The sequence below is a fragment of the Thunnus albacares genome, chromosome 21 (genome assembly GCF_914725855.1).
Source record: "Thunnus albacares chromosome 21, fThuAlb1.1, whole genome shotgun sequence".
Lineage (NCBI taxonomy): Eukaryota > Metazoa > Chordata > Actinopteri > Scombriformes > Scombridae > Thunnus > Thunnus albacares.
In genome coordinates this window covers 7,896,916-7,914,836 of record NC_058126.1, presented here as the reverse complement: position 1 = coordinate 7,914,836, position 17,921 = coordinate 7,896,916, and the positions used below count along the sequence as shown (strand labels likewise).

At 39.2% G+C, this 17,921-nt stretch overlaps 1 protein-coding gene across 3 annotated transcripts in view; it reads right to left on the bottom strand.

The window, feature by feature from the left end:
• Positions 1 to 17,921, bottom strand: part of myo3a (myosin IIIA) — a 61,907-nt gene that overhangs the window by 16,476 nt on the left and 27,510 nt on the right. Inside the window, exons 8-25 of one of the 3 annotated variants that reach the window (XM_044340357.1) lie at positions 17,189 to 17,254; positions 16,912 to 17,067; positions 16,465 to 16,494; positions 15,266 to 15,362; positions 14,226 to 14,342; positions 13,598 to 13,702; positions 13,396 to 13,479; positions 12,657 to 12,859; positions 11,315 to 11,413; positions 11,082 to 11,196; positions 9,423 to 9,549; positions 8,640 to 8,850; positions 7,927 to 8,074; positions 6,463 to 6,616; positions 5,930 to 6,018; positions 5,677 to 5,806; positions 4,997 to 5,079; positions 1,383 to 1,424 (exon numbers count right to left, since the gene is read on the bottom strand). In XM_044340357.1, the coding sequence (XP_044196292.1) occupies positions 1,383 to 1,424; positions 4,997 to 5,079; positions 5,677 to 5,806; positions 5,930 to 6,018; positions 6,463 to 6,616; positions 7,927 to 8,074; positions 8,640 to 8,850; positions 9,423 to 9,549; positions 11,082 to 11,196; positions 11,315 to 11,413; positions 12,657 to 12,859; positions 13,396 to 13,479; positions 13,598 to 13,702; positions 14,226 to 14,342; positions 15,266 to 15,362; positions 16,465 to 16,494; positions 16,912 to 17,067; positions 17,189 to 17,254 (2,056 nt within the window). The remainder of the gene's footprint in view (positions 1 to 1,382; positions 1,425 to 4,996; positions 5,080 to 5,676; positions 5,807 to 5,929; positions 6,019 to 6,462; positions 6,617 to 7,926; positions 8,075 to 8,639; positions 8,851 to 9,422; positions 9,550 to 11,081; positions 11,197 to 11,314; positions 11,414 to 12,656; positions 12,860 to 13,395; positions 13,480 to 13,597; positions 13,703 to 14,225; positions 14,343 to 15,265; positions 15,363 to 16,464; positions 16,495 to 16,911; positions 17,068 to 17,188; positions 17,255 to 17,921) is intronic. The other 2 variants (XM_044340359.1, XM_044340358.1) reach the window with 2 other exon arrangements.

The window sequence follows — 17,921 nt, the reverse complement described above, 5'->3', positions numbered from 1 at the left end:
ACCTACAGTAAGTAGTTGAACACAAGACGACGAAATAAGGACACCAAACTAATGTTAATGTGCAGTATTAGCAACTGTGCCAACTGAAGCACACCTGTAGGAGATTCACATCTTTAGAGTTGTAATGGAGGCCACATTTACATTACACTTTTATCTGTGTACTGTGTCTTTATCAAAGCTTTTTATCTTTTTTTTTTTTGAAAAATCACCAATCACCGTTTGCTTTTGTATTGTGTCATCAAGAGGCACATGAAGCAAGCGTTTTTTTTCAGGAGTGAACTTTAATTCCCGAGAAGGCTGCAAAAGAGACGCATAAAATGTATAAACAAAAAACGAATGCCAATTCAAGAGAATGATCTGCATGAGTACATGACTTCAAATGTGTTATTTTCAAGGAAAAACAAAACTAGAAGCATGAAAAATGCCATAATTAACTACATATGTATGCGCTTAGAAATAGAATTACAATACAGCTATCTCTAAAGACATCACAGAATGTTACATCAATATGAATGCAATAAATTACATATAAAATATATTAAACTGATACTGCATCTAACATGTTTTTAAATTCAACAAGCTCCACATCTAACACTCAGCACTAAAACACTGGGGAGAACCACCTTTATAGCAAGCCATCAGCCTAATACTACTGTTTGTAGCATTTTGAACGCTCATTGTGGCTTAAGAGCAAAGCCTTTGATGAGCTTTTTTTCTAAAATGTGCAGATGAATGGAAATAGATTTGATGACTCATCAAACACAGTGCATTTAAATGTAGCTACTGTCAGTTGCTTTCAGGTGAACAAATTGCCTGAGGTCTTACATTTAGCAGGCACTGCAATCGTGTCACAATGTGAACTAATTCACTAAAGTAAGTCATATGATGAAATTTCCGGGAGTTTTATTTGGCCATTGGCGACTCAAAGAGACTCAGGCTGGTTATTGAATGCTTGGAGTGCAACATTCAAAGTTTTAAGACACTTTAAAGCAAATTTTAAAACTTTAATTCACTATGCAAGTGATTTTACTTGAATGAGTTACTAGTATGAGGCGTGGTGCTATAAACAGAAAAATATACCACAGCGATAGATATGAAAGAAACCAAAAGATGCTAAATTAACACTTAATTGAGTTGCAGAAGTGTTTATACATTCTACAAAGCAAGGTTGCACTTGTATGCACACATGCATGAGCAAACTGTGCATACAGACTTTGTGGATAAGGTGAAAATTGTCTACACAGGATTTAGTAGAAACTGGCTCTACTAGACATACAGACCACTAAATTTGGATTCACTTGTACATTTTAGGGCAGGAGTGAGGGTGACTATGTTGGTAAAATAATACTTAGACACAAACTATATGGAAATATATTCATTACCTCACTGAAAGAAAAGGAACTGTATAATGTTAGCACTCCCATCTTTACGATAGAAATGCGTTGACAGAAAGAGAGATAAGGAAAAGGGAAACAAACAGGTAAGAAAAAGAAAAAGAAACTATGGTCACAGTTGGGTAAAAAAAAAAAAAGTAGGAACATAAATGGAAAACACAAGAGAAGCTGAATTGTTATTCAAGAGCACTTCATGACTAATTCGAAAGCCTTGTTCTTAATCTCTCTCACCCAACCTGGAAAACATTACAGCCAATTCTATTTGTTATAGTGTACCGTCCTCCTGGCCTGTACTCTGAATTTTTATCTGAATTCTCAGAGTTTTTTATCAAGTTTAGTCCTTAAGTACAGATAAAGTAATTATAGTAGGTAGTTTCATTATCCATGGAATGTCGATAATGAAAGCCTTACCACTGTGTTTTTCTCATTATTAGACTCAATTGGCTTCTCTCAGAGTGTAAATAAACTCACGCACAGTTTTAACCACATCCTTAATCTTGTTCTGGCATATGGCATTGAAATTTAACATTTAATAGTCTTTCCACAGAATCCTATTTTATCAGACCATTATTTAATAACTTATGAATTCCCTATTACAGGACTACACACCATTAGACAAAAATGTCTTCACTAGATGTCTGTCTGATAGTGCTGTAGCTAAATTTAAGGAAGCGATTCCATCATCCATTTAATTCAATGCCATGTCTCAATACAACAGAGGACTCTTATGCTATAACTTTAGTCCCTCCCAAATTGATCTTCTTTTGATAGTGCTGCAGGCTCACTGCAAATTACACTCAACTCAACTCTACTCCATTGCCCCTCTAAAAAGAAGATAATAAAACAAAAGAGGTTAGCTTCATGGTATAACTCCCAAACCCACAAATTAAAGCAAACATCATGAAAATTTGAAAGGATATGTTGTTCCATCAAACTGGAAGAATCTCGCTTAGTGTGGCAAGATAGTCTTAAAACATATAGGAAGGCCCTCTGTAATGCCAGAACCTCCTATTACTCATCATTAATAGAGGAGAATAAAAACAGTCCTAGGTTCCTTTTCAGCTCTTTGGCCAGGCTGATAAAGAGTCATAACTCTATTGATCCATGTATTCCTATAGCTCTTGGTAGTAACGACTTCATGAGCATCTTTAATGATAAATTTCTAACTATTAGAGACAAAATTCATCACCTAGAGCCCTCAACAGGCACTGGTTTATGCTCAAACACAGGAACCTTAGAAACAGCTGTAAAACCTGATACATATTTAGACTGTTTTTCTTTCCTGAACTAACTTCAATGATTTCTTCATCTAAACCATCAACCTGTCTCTTAGACCACATCCCAACTAGGCTGCTTAAGGAAGTCTTAACCTTAGTGAGCACTTCTTTAATAGATATTATCAATCTGTCTTTATTAACAGGCTATGTACCACAGTCCTTTAAAGTAGCTGTAATTAAACCTCTTCTTAAAAAGCCTACTCTTGATCCAGGTGTTTTAGCCAACTATAGACCTATATCTAACCTTCCATTTCTCTCTAAGATCCTTGAGAAAGCAGTCACCAATCAGTTGTGTGACTTTCTACATAACAATAGTTTATTTGAGGATTTTCAGTCAGCATTCAGAGTGCACCGTAGCACGGAGACAGCACTGGTGAAAGTTACAAATGACCACCTAATTGCATCGGACAAAGGACTTCACTCTGTACATGTTGGATCTTAGTGCTGCAATTGACACCATTGACAATCACATCCTATTACAGAGACTGGAACATTTAAATGGCATTAAAGGTACTGCACTAAGCTGGTTTAAGTCCTATTTATCAGATTGATTTCAGTTTGTACACGTTAACAATAAATCTTTCATCTTCTTAAAAGTTAGACTCGGAGTTCCACAAGGTTCTGTGCTTGGACCAATACTATTCACCCTTATATATGCTTCCTTTCAGTAATATTAGTAGGAAACACTCCATAAATTTTAATTGTTATGCAGATGATATCCAATTATGTTTATCAATGAAGCCTGATGAAACCAGTTAATCAAACTCCAAGCATGCCTTAAGGACATAAACACCTGGATGATCTGCAATTTTCTGTTATTAAACTCAGACAAAACTGAAGTTATTGTGCTTGGCCCTAAGCACCTTAGAAACACATTATCTAATGATATAGCTACTCTTGATGGCATTACCCTGGCCTCCAGCACCTCTGTAAGGAATCTGGGAGTTATCTTTGATCAGGATATGTCCTTCAACTCCCAATAAAACACATTTCAAGGACTGCCTTTATTCACTTACGTAACATTGCAGAAATGAGGCACAACCTGTCTCAAAAAGATGCAGAAAAACTAGTCCATGCATTTGTTACTTCTAGGCTGGATTATTGCAATTTCTTATTATCAAGCTGCCCTAACAAGTCTCTAAAGACTCTCCAGCTGGATCAGAATGCAGCTGCACGTGTACTGACAAGAACTAGAAAAAGAGATCATATTTTTCCCATTTTAGCTTTGCTGCACTGGCTCCCTGTAAAATCCAGAAGAGAATTTAAAATCTTTCTCCTCACTTACAAAGCCCTTAATGGTCAGGCACCATCATATCTCAAAGTACCCTATTACCCCACTGGAACACTGTGCTCCCAGTATGCAGCTTACTTGTGGTTCCAAGAGTCTCCAGAAGTAGAATAGGAGGCAGAGCCTTCAGCAATCAGGCTCCTCTCCTGTGGAGCTATCTTTCAGTTTCAGTCCGGGGGGCCAGACACCCTCTCTACGTTTAAGAGTAGGTGTATAACTTTCCTTTTTGTTAAAGTTTATGGTTAGGGTGAGACAGGCCTGCCTTGGACCAGCTCTTGGTTATGCTGCTATAGGCCTAGACTGCCAGGGGACTTCCCATGATGCACTGAGCTCCTCTTTCCTCCTCTCCCTCTCCATCTGTATGCATTCATGTACCAATAATGCATGTTACTAACTCAGCATCTCTTTCTCTCCCATAGTTTTGTACTTTAATGTCTCATTTCTCTCTCCTCCTGTTGCTTTCTGCAGGTATTTCTGCCTCCAGCAGAGTCTGTAGAATCTGGATCTGTGATTGCAGGCCACCCACTGCTAAACACCCACTGCTACAATTATTATTATTATTATTATTATTATTATTATTATTATTATTATTATTACTATACATATGTATGTGGAACTTGCATTGTGCTATGCTCTCTTTCCTCCTACTCTCGCTCTCTTTCTCTGTCCCCTCCCCCCCTCTCTCTTTCGCTCTCAACCTAACCAGTCGAGGCAGATGGCCGTCCAACCAGAGCCTGGTTCCAGAGCCTGGAGGTTTCTTCCTGTTAAAAGGGAGTTTTTCCTTGCTACTGTCACCAAGTACTTGCTCATAATACTGCGGTTGTATTATTGAGTAATGTATGGTCTAGACCTGCTCTACATATATGAAAAGTGCCCTGAGATCATTTCTGTTATGATTTGGCACTATAGAAATAAAATTGACTTGACTTGACTTCTTGGCTTTGGTAGTGAGCTAAAAAAAATATCAAACAACTTTTCAGGGGAAGTTCTCGATGTGGGAGATAATACAGTGATAACGCAGACAGAGCTGTAAATACCTTGGCGAAGGTGATGGTGCGTGTCGGAGTCCGTGGGCTGCGCATTGTGTTTATGGCTTTACCCTTGGTGTGGGCAAGGTTGCCTGTGAGATAAACAAAGAGAGGATGAGAGTCAGTTGGCGAACTGTTCTTACTCACCGGGGGAGATTTAGTCATACATTTGGGAATCATCCACAGAAACAGACCTGTATGCATATTTTTATCAGGATGTTTAGCATAAAGAAGTCTAGAATTCTGGGAATCGGCTGATACTGATGATACTTTAAAACTTAAGTCAATAAACTCAGTGGATCAGATACAAGAAGTCCAGTAATCTTGCCATATATATATATATAGTTTAGGTAATTGGAAACAACCTCACACTGACATGAAACACTGATGCTCAATGCAGGAGCTTTAACACTACTTTAAAAGAGTGATTATGTGATTATTGGCTTTGTGATTCGATTTTGACAGAGTTGGCGGCCTGCTCTGCCAACAAAGGACTCTCTCACTGCCAAGGCCAACTTGTTACAACAAAAGTCTGGCAGCTAAGAGGGGAAAGCCTCCTATAAACGGAAACAATAGCCCGTTGTTTTACTTTAAGCATGTATTTAGCGCTGCTCAAAAGGTTGTGCTTCCGTCTTATTCCTCTTTTCTTCCACTTCCTGTAAGTTGTTAATACCAGGTGTCCTCTTTACCTGTTTTGGTGAGGGGATGGGTAACAAGCTTGCGAATAAGCTCGTTCTCTGACGACCTCAGCAGCAGGACAATATCGGCCGGTAGCATGTCTCTGTTCTTGGCCAAGAAGCCTGCAGCATTGTAAATCACCTTAGAGTTTGGTAGAGAGGGAAAATGCGTATGTAAGAGGCTAACACAGCTTCAGCTTGAGATAAAAACATGAATACAAATATCAAGTCAAATCCGAGTGGACAGACTGGGACAAATAATTACCTTTCCAGCATAGTGGTGAATACCAAAGCCAAGGTCAACCCTCTTTGGTCTCCAGAAGCTTTTGGTCTTCAAGTTATCTTCAAATTTCTCTAAAACAGCCAATAACATACCTGTTACTCACAACCATCCAAGGTTATGTAAGTGACATGAATAACTCAGAATGACATCTCTGAAGTACATTATACCTGCACTGTGAGAAAACTACCTTATTTAAATATAATTAGATACTTCTTAATATTGTTTTGACACTTTGCTCGGTGGAAATAAACCATATCTTCTGTTCTGATTGCCAGAAACAAGGGATGAGATTTGGTTCAGTCCGTCAGGTGTTAGATTTCAGATTATAAATTAGTCCAAAAAGTTAGCTTCTCCTTCATTTTCCATGTTAAATTGGCTTAAGGTATTTGAATAAAAACTCTGTCCCCATGCTAAAAAATGTGATACTTTGCATGCTTCCTGGGCAAAAATAAAGACTGTAGAAAATGAATGAACCCCAACACAGATTTTCTCCTGTTATAGCTGAAGAGACTGACCTACGAGGGTCTGATCAGTGGCCTGTGGAAATCGACTCTCCTCATCCAGAAGAGACAGCATCCCCATGGGCTTCTGCAAGAACAGGTCCAGGAGGGGCCGGTTGTCTTCATACTCAATCATCCGAGCATCCACCTCTTCATTGAGGTATTCATCCTATAGAGTAATGGGAGACATGACAATCATTTGTTTAAAGACAGTTGAATTATTTGTGGAAAGAGTTCTTCTAAGTATAAAGTTTCACTTTAATGTGGCCTGGTATTGGTTTTTTAGTTGACAAGTATTGAGAATTTGTTTAGGTTTTGTTTACTTGGAGATATTATATACCTTGATAACAGTTTTCTATCCTAACCAGCTACTTTATACTCACTTTTATCTTTACTTTCCTCATGTCTTGATTATTCTAAAATCTAGAGTAAGAGTGCATACTGGAGACATCTGAAATTATAAATCGGCTGTGAGCCCTCCATTGACAAAATTAATTTGTTGCCTTTTATTTGGTTTTAGTTGGTGACACGCTCCCCTTCCCCCATTTCGATATATCTGGTCTGGAGGGCAAAGCGAGCTTTAGATCTCTACTTTATACTGAGCTAACCTGATCACATCAGGTTGACTGACTCTTAGAGCTTCCTTGTATGACTCAGCAACATCATCGGAGAGACAGATTTCTATTCATGGAAGAAAAGGAAAAAATGGGGAAAAATCAAATCAAATCAATGTGCTTATTCTAGCATGAAATGCACACTGTGAAGTAAACAAACCACATGAGGGAATCTGCAGGGATGCAGATAAGACTGGGGCAATACTGTGTGTAACCACAAATGGAAACATATATGTAAACATGTAGTATACAGTAGGTGTATAATTAAGTCATGTTTCAGTGCAGGAAAGAGGAAGACGTAAAAGTATTTGAGGAGTTATTCCTTTTTACATCCACCACAGCCCGATTATTTCAGATTATGTGATGCCTATTAATCCCAGCAGCACAGTATAATTCCTTTACGCTCAGTATATATGGCGGCAATATAGGACAAATGTATTTCTGGGCCTGGTGCCAACAATACCCAGGAGTGAGTTTAAGTCCAACACTAACTGTCTTCATCTCCTAATTGACCCTCGTTTGGGATGATTTATAGCTCCTCTCCATGGGTGAGACCAAATCATTTAACATTAGCAAACTATTCTCTGCCCCCCAAGGCAAAACACACCCACGAGACCACATAAAGGGAGACTCATGAACCTCGTTCTCCCGTAAATAAAGACAGCAGCATATTTTACCCTTGCCATCACTCTTAAAGCGCTGGGTGAAAAACGATGACATGTTATCGCCATTTAGATGGAAATGAGGTAGTACAGAGGTGAAAAATGCATACAAAGTGCTTCCCAGGACGTATTCAAGTACTCAGAAAGCATTCTTTGATTTCAGTGATAAGTTAAGACGGATGCGAGTGTGGGCAGTACTTCACCTGTTCCCAAGCGAATATGTGCTGGTTGAAGTAAAACTGGATCTGCTCGTTGGCGATGTTGATGCAGAGTTGCTCGAAAGAGTTCTTCTTGAAGTTCTCAAAACCGAAGATGTCCAGGATGCCGATGTTCAAGCCCTTGTCATCCTCTCTGGAGGTGAGAAGAATGAAACGTTTTTGAATTAGCCATGTGAGTAGCGTGGCTCTAGGGATGGGGAGGTCAGTCTGTCGGTCAGTCCACTACTTTGATCCAGACTGAAATATATCAACAACTCCTTGATGGATTCCCATCAAATTTTGTACAGACACCCATGGTGCCCAGAGGATAGAGGATAACGACTTTGGTGATCCCCTGACTTTTCCTCTAGCGTCAACATGAGGTTTTGTATGAAATGTCTCAGTAAGTATTGGATAGATTGCCTCAAAATTTGTACAGACATTCATTTCCCCTTTTTTTGGTTGAAGAAATATATATCATTCATGACCCCTCCAGTTGGGAACCACTGATCTGAACCAAGATGAAATAACATTAATCTTTTATGCCTTTCTGCATTATCAAAACAGATTCCACAGCTCTCAAATGCTGGCAGTGATAAAGTCCATTGTCCATACATTTTCACACTTTCCATGCAAAAGTTGGAACTTTGTGAGATGACCTCATTCTGAATTCACGACAGCCAAGCACATTGCATCACACTTTCTGCTCCCGATCTTACCCTAGGTGGCTGTCGGGCCGCAGCAGCGTGTTGATGCGGTTGACAATCCAGCTGAAGAGGCGACCGTAGAGAGCCTTGCCCATGGCATCCCTCACCTCCGCCGCTTTTTCCACTGTGTTGGGCCTGACGATTGTCTCTCCCCGGGCCACAACACAGTGGGAAGTCAGGGCTTCGTGGAGCTCATCTGAGCGGATATGCAGCAGAGAGGCCACTGAGGAGACATGAGATAAGAGAGAAATAGGATAAAACTTAGAATTTCTCCTAATCAAACGTGTGTAGAATATGTTGGTGTGAAGCTATGAACATACAGACTCAAATATGAGAGTAACATGTTGTATTATAGTTGCTCTAGGTTCACAGAAAAATATTAGTGAGGAAGAACACCTGCTTTTTCCAGCTCATCCATCACATAAAAGTGATAAACCTCACATTGACAGCATTGTATATTAGCAAGCAGAGCAGACGTTTAAATATGGAAAACATAATGCCAGAGGGAAACAACGTCCTGCAAAATCTAACCGTTGCAAATGTACAGAATGTTTGGAAATGAAAATACTGCAACAGCCTGTCTATAGTGGTGGATAATTTATTTCAGAACAATATTTTCCTATATTTAGCTCCATTCCACCTGGAGCTCTCTGCAGAGTTAATGGAGAGAAGCAGAGGAGGGAGGAGGAGGAGGAGGAGTGAGGGTATAGCAGAGGAAATGAAAAGTCACGTTTGGTTTTACGTCATTATACGTATATGGGAGTGGAGCCATGTCTTTCTCTCTCTCTGTCTCACCATTTTCCAGGACAGAAATGTTGCAGATGTTGCTCTTGTCTGTTTGGTGCTCAGAGGCAACCGGAGAAAACTCGATATCACCGGAGTTGAGGATGGCAGCCAGAGTGCTGTAAACACTGCCCAGCTCCTGCACAAATGATGGACAGATAGTCGGAGACAGTGTGTCAATAACATCAAGCATGTCTTTTTGGCATGAAATGTTATAGCTAAATGGACAAAGGAAAAGAGTGTCATTTACACAACATTAAATTCCATTAACAGAAAATATAAAGATGTCATAATGTAAATGTTTGAGTGTGAAAGATCAATGCACACATCATAAAGGCTTTGTAAGTTGTAACTATTGGCTTTATTCTAAATCAGTGAAAATCCATTATAAGAACTTTGGGGTAAAAAGGTTGTGATTTTTTAAAAATATTTATTGGATTACCAACATTTGTAGCTGGATTATTACCAAATAGAAATGATGAGCACCAACTAGGGATGTGCAGAAAGCCCAGTATTTGTATTTGTGTCTGTATATCTTGAGGCAGCAAAATTATTTGTATTTGTATTTGAATAAAAGTGGAAATAGGTGTAACAGTCCTATTTTTGTTTTTATTGCACTTCAAATTTTAGGATATTAGAGTGTTAAATAAGTGTTCTTCAATAAACTATTTTGCAAAGTACGGTTCCCACTCCAGGTCTCAAACCCTGGTCTCCAAGACCGCGGACCACTGCACTGACCACTCAGCCAAAGCTCAGCACCATCAGACACACAGACCTGCAGCTATTTATACATCCATGACACAGAGACAGAACGAAGCAGAGGAGAGAGACGGAGACAGCGATGCAACCTTGCTACGCTACGAGTCGCGACCTGAGTGCTGTTATTTGACATGTTTTTTTTCCTTCTTGAAAACAAATAATTTTAAAAATATTTGTACAAAATAAATATTCGTAGAAACTCACTATTTGTGCTCTTCTGAATATCAGATTCAGATTCGATCTGGATTCCGGTCTATGATGCATTAATAAATGGTTAATAAAGCTAAAGTTACAACTTATAAAATGTTTATAAAGGGTGCCTCATTAGAGAGTGGTAAGAAAAAGTATATCATGTGGCGTATTTGTAAATCTATCTGCTTAATTAGCCTGATGGCCCTGGTACATGCAAGAATAGCTTTTCTAATGTGGCAGTTACTATCTCAAAACTATGTTTCAAAATAGATACAGTTGCCTCAAAGATAATCTTCATAAGCACTCTGTGATTTCATGCAAGACAAGACGTACTGCAGAATAGGAGGCCGTTCCCCCAGCACTGCCAAGCGTTTAAAGGATAAGTGCTATTGACGTGCAGATCCCAGAGGCAATCAGTTCTTTGGGCCTCATTAGGCTTTACAATGCCAACAGCTGACTGCCTACACGTGCCTGTAGCTTCATGCTCCATCACAAACCATACAGTCAACCTGGGGAACTGCTCGTACACTTGTTGTGAAGCTTATGTTATGTATTTTTTGAGAACATTTTGAGTGTACGCTTGTCTCTGTGTGTGTCATAATACACATACATATACTATAGAAGTGGACGTGCATCTCTATGTGAATGTTTGGACGAAGGTTATGTTGTTAAACATTGTGAGCAGGCCTTTTTCAAGTAATTAAATGCAGTTGTGTGTACCTCCAGGGTGAATCCAATGACTTTGAAACACTGCTCCACTGCATCAAACTGCTCCTTGTAGAAGGTGTTGCTCACTATGTCAGGCCCTAATTTAACGTGCTCATTACAGAGATACCTGTGGAACAAAAAGGAAACACAAAGATCAGGATTGGAATCTCAGCCAGTAGAGAGTTTTGTAGATTGAGGAGGAAATAACAGTGTTTAAGAGAAGGGCTAAGGAATGTCAAACCTACTTAGGTGTTTTGCTGTCGGAGAGCTTGTAGTGGGCGAGTTTCTTCCTGTCAGCCAGACCAGCATAAATGTAGTAGAAGATGTGAAAGTTCCTCTCTCCTCTGTGGAAACATACAAAAGCCTCAAAAATCCACAATGTGTGCTATGATCTTGTGCCACTCCTGTTTTGCTGATGTAAAACCATGATTAAGGAAGCAAACAAAACATGCTATAAACTGGACAGCACATATAGAGTACCTCTGTCAATTCTCTGATGTTGTTGTCAGAATAATCGTGGCTTTGGTTTTGAAGACTACAAAATTATAACAGAAATCCTCTGTTACAAACATGAAATGTGGAGTTTGAAAGACAAGATAGATATATTTTTTATTGTCCCACAACCTGTACATAGTATAGCTATTATAATGAATATGAAACCTGTTTTGCTATGATAATACAATGAATTAGGTAGTAATAAAATAGGAGATAAATAAAGTAAAACACACACACCCGTCTAAGGCTGCACAGTCCTCTTATTTTGCACTTGTGTGATAATAAAACACTTTTTTGATCTGCATTTGGATCCAAATGTTTATCAAAAATACACAACATTTACACACATACTTAAAAACCTGCATCTGGATCTGGATTCTTGTCCTTTAGCCTGACTTTCCATCAAATTTAACTGGAATCTGTTCACAAGATTTTGAGATATCCTTTTAACTAACAGCCAAGAGCCTACAAAGAGACAAACCATCCAGACTGAGAACCTCTTTGATGGATGTAATTAAATATGAAGGCATGATTGAAGCATAATTCTTGCAAAAACATGGATTCATCTTGTTTATTGTCCCCCCAACAAATCAATATCTAACAACAGGCTGAAGAAAAGTGCAGCATAAAACGCTTTCAGCCAAATCAAACCCTCAGACCTGCGTGTCTGTTTTCTAATGGAACACCCGAGTCTGCCTTTCTACTTGAGTTCCACTAAGGACACTTGCAAGACCGCAATCTTTGATCACACAGGAAATAAGCTAGCCCCTCTACTTGACCCGGCCCGTTCCCCAGACACATGATAAGAAGAAAGGATAGATTGACTGAAGTGCGGGTTGAAGGCAAACGCCACCAGTTTCAAATAGAGAAGCAGAGGTGAAAGGAAGAAAGACAGAGTCGATTACGCACTGATCCTTGGCCAGCAGGCTGAAAAACAACCTTATTGGCAATGTTCTCTCAGAAAAAGACCCAATTTAGGTTTCTGTGAATGTTTTTGTCAAATGAAGGTCACAACAGCAATAAGTGTCATGAGGTTGTTTACATTAGACAAAAAGAAAGAGACAAAGACAGAAAGAAAGAAGTGATATTTACACTGCCTGGTGGATGACTCTGGATTTCTCCAGCAGGTACTCGGATATCTGCGCTCCGACCACTGTTCCTCCACAGGTGAACTTCATTTCTAGGTACTTGCCAAAGCGGCTGGAGTTGTCGTTGATGACAGTGCAGGCGTTTCCGAATGCCTCCACCAGGCTGTTGACCAGCAGGATCTTCTCCTGGAGCGTGCGATTATTGGCCTAAATAAAACATCATTTCAGTTTAGTAACTGGGAAAACAATACGGTGGAAGAAATATGCTTTTGTCAAGAAATGATCCATGAATTTCTGCCATGTGCCTTTCCACCCATGTTATATAAATCAAAGGAGACACTGTCACTGCTTATTTTATTCCTCTATTCTGAATGCTTAAATAGCCTTGACAGTGTACTTTAGATATAAAGTTTCCTAATATCCACAGTCAACCGGAAAAAACTGTAACTTTGTAGTTCTGTGCATCTGAAATTCTTCCACCAATGATTTGTTGTGGTTCAAACAGCTGGTCAGTCATATCTTTAGATATTTATTTTTTGTTTGAATCCTATCATTTTTAATGTTTACCCTTTCATTTCAGGTGTTTGGTGTTTTGGTTTAATTTGACTGTGTATGATTTTAAATTGCTTGTTTTTTACCCAAGGAACAGGGATGATCTTTACTGGGAATCCAATAAAGTATAAACAATAATGGGGAAGGACATGTTAATAAAAATGTTGTGTTCATGGAGCACTATGACTCACCTTCCCGAGAACTGTCAGCTGCTGCACCAACAGATGAGCGCCTTCTGTTTTCCCTGCTCCACTCTCCCCACTGATCACAATGCACTGTACACAGAAAATTACATTATAAGGACGTCTTTCGACAAAAAACACCAAAACAAGTTGGATCAAAAACAGCTTTCTGCACCTAGGATGCTATAAAATAAAAAAAAGCACCACATACCTGATCTGCATTGTATGACACCATGGACTGGTAGGCGACATCAGCCACAGCAAAGATGTGCGGTGGATTAGCTGTACGCTTGGCTCCTATGTACATTTTAGTGTACTATGAAGAGAAGGGGGTGGACAAGAGGTGAAAAGTTTTATTTAAGATATGCACATGAGTTTACTGCATATATCATGAAGTATTATGTAAAATAAAATCTAACAATAGTGTCTACGTTTCACTCTGTAAAAGCTGTGTCCGAACAATACATTATATTTTCATTTTGAGAAGAAAAAGGAATGAAAAATAGCTGGACTGGAGGCAAAGAAAAACATGATGATTGGGAGCAAAATAGTCAGTGAGGTATGGAAGAGGCAGAGAAACGGGGGCAATGTGTGTGTGTGTGTGTGTGAACGTGTTAGTGTGTGTGTGTGTGTGTGTGTGTGAACGTGTTAGTGTGTGTGTGTGTGTGTGTGTGGAGGTGAGGCTAAATGGGATGCAGCAGACTGGAGAACTGCAGAGGCACTAATGAGATACACTAGGCTACATTCAGTGCATTATTGACCAAATGTACAAGCACATGCATAAAAAACATACACACACACACACAAACACACATAAAAGCCCATATCCACCCACAGACCTGAGGAGTGTATATCTCCATCTTATGGAAAGGATTGACTGCAATGAGGATGTCTCCCACATACGTGTAGATTTGATCCCTTCCGTAACGATTCTGCAGCTGCTCTGTGACTGTGTTCTGGAAAAAAAGCAACAAGCATGATTCCCTCTACAAATATGTTTCCAGACAACTAAATCCCAAACAAATTAATACCTAGATCATTGTCAAAACCATATTATGAGAGATAAAAATCATCATTACAACCAGGCTGCACTTTAGCTTAAGTCCTGCCTCAAATCAAGGCCCGTGACGCCTGTCACCTCAATGTATCATCCTCATGTCATATGGTGATTAATTCTCTGGTGCTCTCACTGCTTGGACAGGTACATCAACAATAGCAGGGCGGCACTGCCTCCCTCATACCAGCAGCATCTTGAAGGATGGGTGGAAATATCCGCTGGCAACTAAGACCGGTTGTATCATTCAATACGTCAATGCTGGGCTCAGATTTGATGAATTGCTCTAAATATTATTTGTGCAAAAGATGCTGCTGTGCATTTCTCATTGTGTTCATTCAACTGACCGACATGGGCGAGCAGGAAATAATATACTGAATGTTCTAGTTAGAAATGGGAAAAACAAGTATCAATGGTAATGTGATAGGCCTACAGCTCTGTCAGTATGAATGTTTTTATAGCAGTAGCTATAAATCCTAGTACAATTAACCTATCGGAGCCACAATTATCACAAAATATGACATTATTTTATGATTAAATCTTGATTGATGATCATAATTACTCCATGACACAAAATATCTTTGTAAAATATAACCATTATGGCCAATTAACACACAAATAACTCATAATTTTAAGGAAATAATGTGAATATGAAATATGAAATAAATGACAGAGTTGTGCCTGATGATTGATTGTAATCTCTATTTTAACAGTTTTTGCTTTCTTGTGTCTACTTCAGGGCTGATTCTCCTGCTGATTATAGTCAAATATGTTTTTTTTGTTGTTTTTTTATTGAGATACATTAGTTATCATTGACTTCCATACCTCGTCTAGAAACTCTAGGATGGCGAGGTCGTCCACCTCATCGGGGTCACTCTGTGTCTTCATGTGGCTTCCTTTTTTAGTGTGGATACGTTCATGCCTGGAATTCACAGGACGCACAACCAAGTCTCTTACTGAGCAATGTATGTAATGTATATACTGTACATAACAACATACTGTAAGTTATCTAATTAAAATGCAATACAGTATGGTCACATACTGTAGCAGTGAGCAGTGCTGCAAATTGTATTTGCTGAGGCAAAGTGGTTCATCTCTTCAATCAAACCCTGAACAATGTAAATATAATCAAAGCTTCAACTGGATAAAGATCTATATGTAAATTAAATTCTATATTGCAAAAATGATGAACCATGGTGCCCATCTGTGTGCATTGTTATTTCTCCCCTCTTTGCCCTGTAAGAGACTCGGCTAAACTAATCAACTTTAACTAGTTATCAATAAACATCAGTTTCATTTGTCTGCTGTATGTAAAACCCTTTCAGTTCTAGTTCTGATGGGCACCACATAGCCACAAGCATCGTTTCATTCTGCCTGGCAACACAACAACAGATCACATCATTCAAGACATCAGCCTTGTGATGAGTTTTCATTCTTATAAACTTTATATTGTAAAGAAAATGTAAACCAGGAGGCCTTCATCTGTCAAAATTAGAGCTTAATTTTTTTATTTAGCTTTATCAGACTTATCACTTCCTGTGGTTTGTAGGAAAACTTCATTACAGTGCTGTTTCCTCACATTGATTATTTGCTATTTCAATGTATTTATCATTATTTTGCTGATGGTAAGTTGCTAATTTTCCATCGTGACTGCAATTAATCTCAGCTAAAACTCCATTTATTGTGTCTGGTATTTAACGATGAACACTGGTGAGGTTTGAAGCTCATCAACTGATGTAGTTGGTTTACTGCAAAACATCAACTGACCCCAGTTACATTAGAGTATCAAATTGCAGGACAGGAGAAGACAGAGGAAAATGAGACAACAAAATGACTCATAAGACAAACAACAATAAGAAACGATGGCAGGGTGGCAGTATGAAAACAATCGAATCAACCCATGTAGTTCATTGCAAATACATGTGCGTTCACAACTACAACAAGAGCTCTAACTGGACTAAATAAAAAAAGCCAATTATCATCTACTCCTACTGCGGCATAAAGGTCATATAGGCATTTGTTACCTGTCATTACTGTCTGTCTTTCCATGATAGCTTAAACAACAGAAATAGGATTAACATTTCATACGGACAATACACACTTTCTGGGCCAACATTTTGACTCATGTGACACATGCTGTGCAGCCTGCATGTCGAGTGAAGCTGGTGGAGGATTGAGCTGTTGTGTATGTGAGGGTGACAGGGCTTGTAAAACATCCAGCAAGGAGGGTAATTTGGATTATACTGTCTGCAAAAGTTAAGCTGCAGCCTAGTACATTAAACCCACTGACAGGAAGGCCTGCAGACTTTTTTTGTGCGGTTTATAACAAAGCCTATCAATCATTTTATGGTGTGTGACTGTTTGACTTGTACTGCTTGAAAAACGGTGGTACTATGACTTCTAACATGTCACAAATATGCGTGGAAAATGTGAGAAAGGAAACCTGCATGCAAATACAGTTGGGACGATACCTTGTTTTTTCAATGACTCCTATTTGTTGGTTGAGATCAATGAGTTCAATCAATTGTTTCTGCAGTATTTTCTCTCGGCCAACGATCTGTTTGATGAACACATGCTGGAGCAGGTCTAACACATTTGGTCTCAGTTCAAAGTCCTTAATCAGACATCTGCGGGGTGGAAGAAGAAAAGGTAGGAGGAGGAGTGCAATGAAATTCTTGGATTTATATTCAAAGCTATCGGTATAATTATTCACAGAGGCATAACAAACACACTAGCATCCGCACTCACTTGCAGATGAAGTCATTAAAGTTGTCTGACCAGAGCTCCGGCTGGTGGAGAGTAGGCGGAGGATTTCTGTTAAGGAAGGAATGGAAAAGATAAATGGAAAGATAAGATGAGATGGGATTTACGCAGGCAGGGCGGAGAACAAAAGGCCGAGGCACAGAGTGGAATGATTGGAGTGAAATCTTAACACAGGAGCTATTCGCCCATCGAGGACCTCCAGATGTGTTACTGCGGTGGCATGAGGCCCCTTTACCTGTGCAGATGGGTGATATCGATACAGCTGGTTTTATGAAAGAAAAACAAACTGTCAATATAAAATATATAACCAGATCTTTTAGGCATATGGTTTCTCCTGTAAAACCTGAACTCAGACAGACAAACGCTGTTAAGGGGTCATGAGAAACAAGGCCTTACAGCTGAGTAACAGCGGAGCTAATTTGCTGTTTCCTCATTCTGCTTTAAGTACCTTTTTACAAGAGGGTTCCTGGCAAGTGGTGGGGAAGTTGATGATGCCTGCTAATGCATCGGGGGGCCTTTTGCACGTTGGGTCTGACAGCGATAAATTGGCCTAATGAGAGGGCATACATCTTCTGTTTATCACAATATAGACAGCAAATGCATCAGACATTTATTTGGAGTTTGTTCTGCTAATGCTCTGACTATTAAAGTGTTTTTCTTATGCGGAAGACAAACAGGGACTTATGGAGATGACTTGAGTCACACATGAGCTACTTTA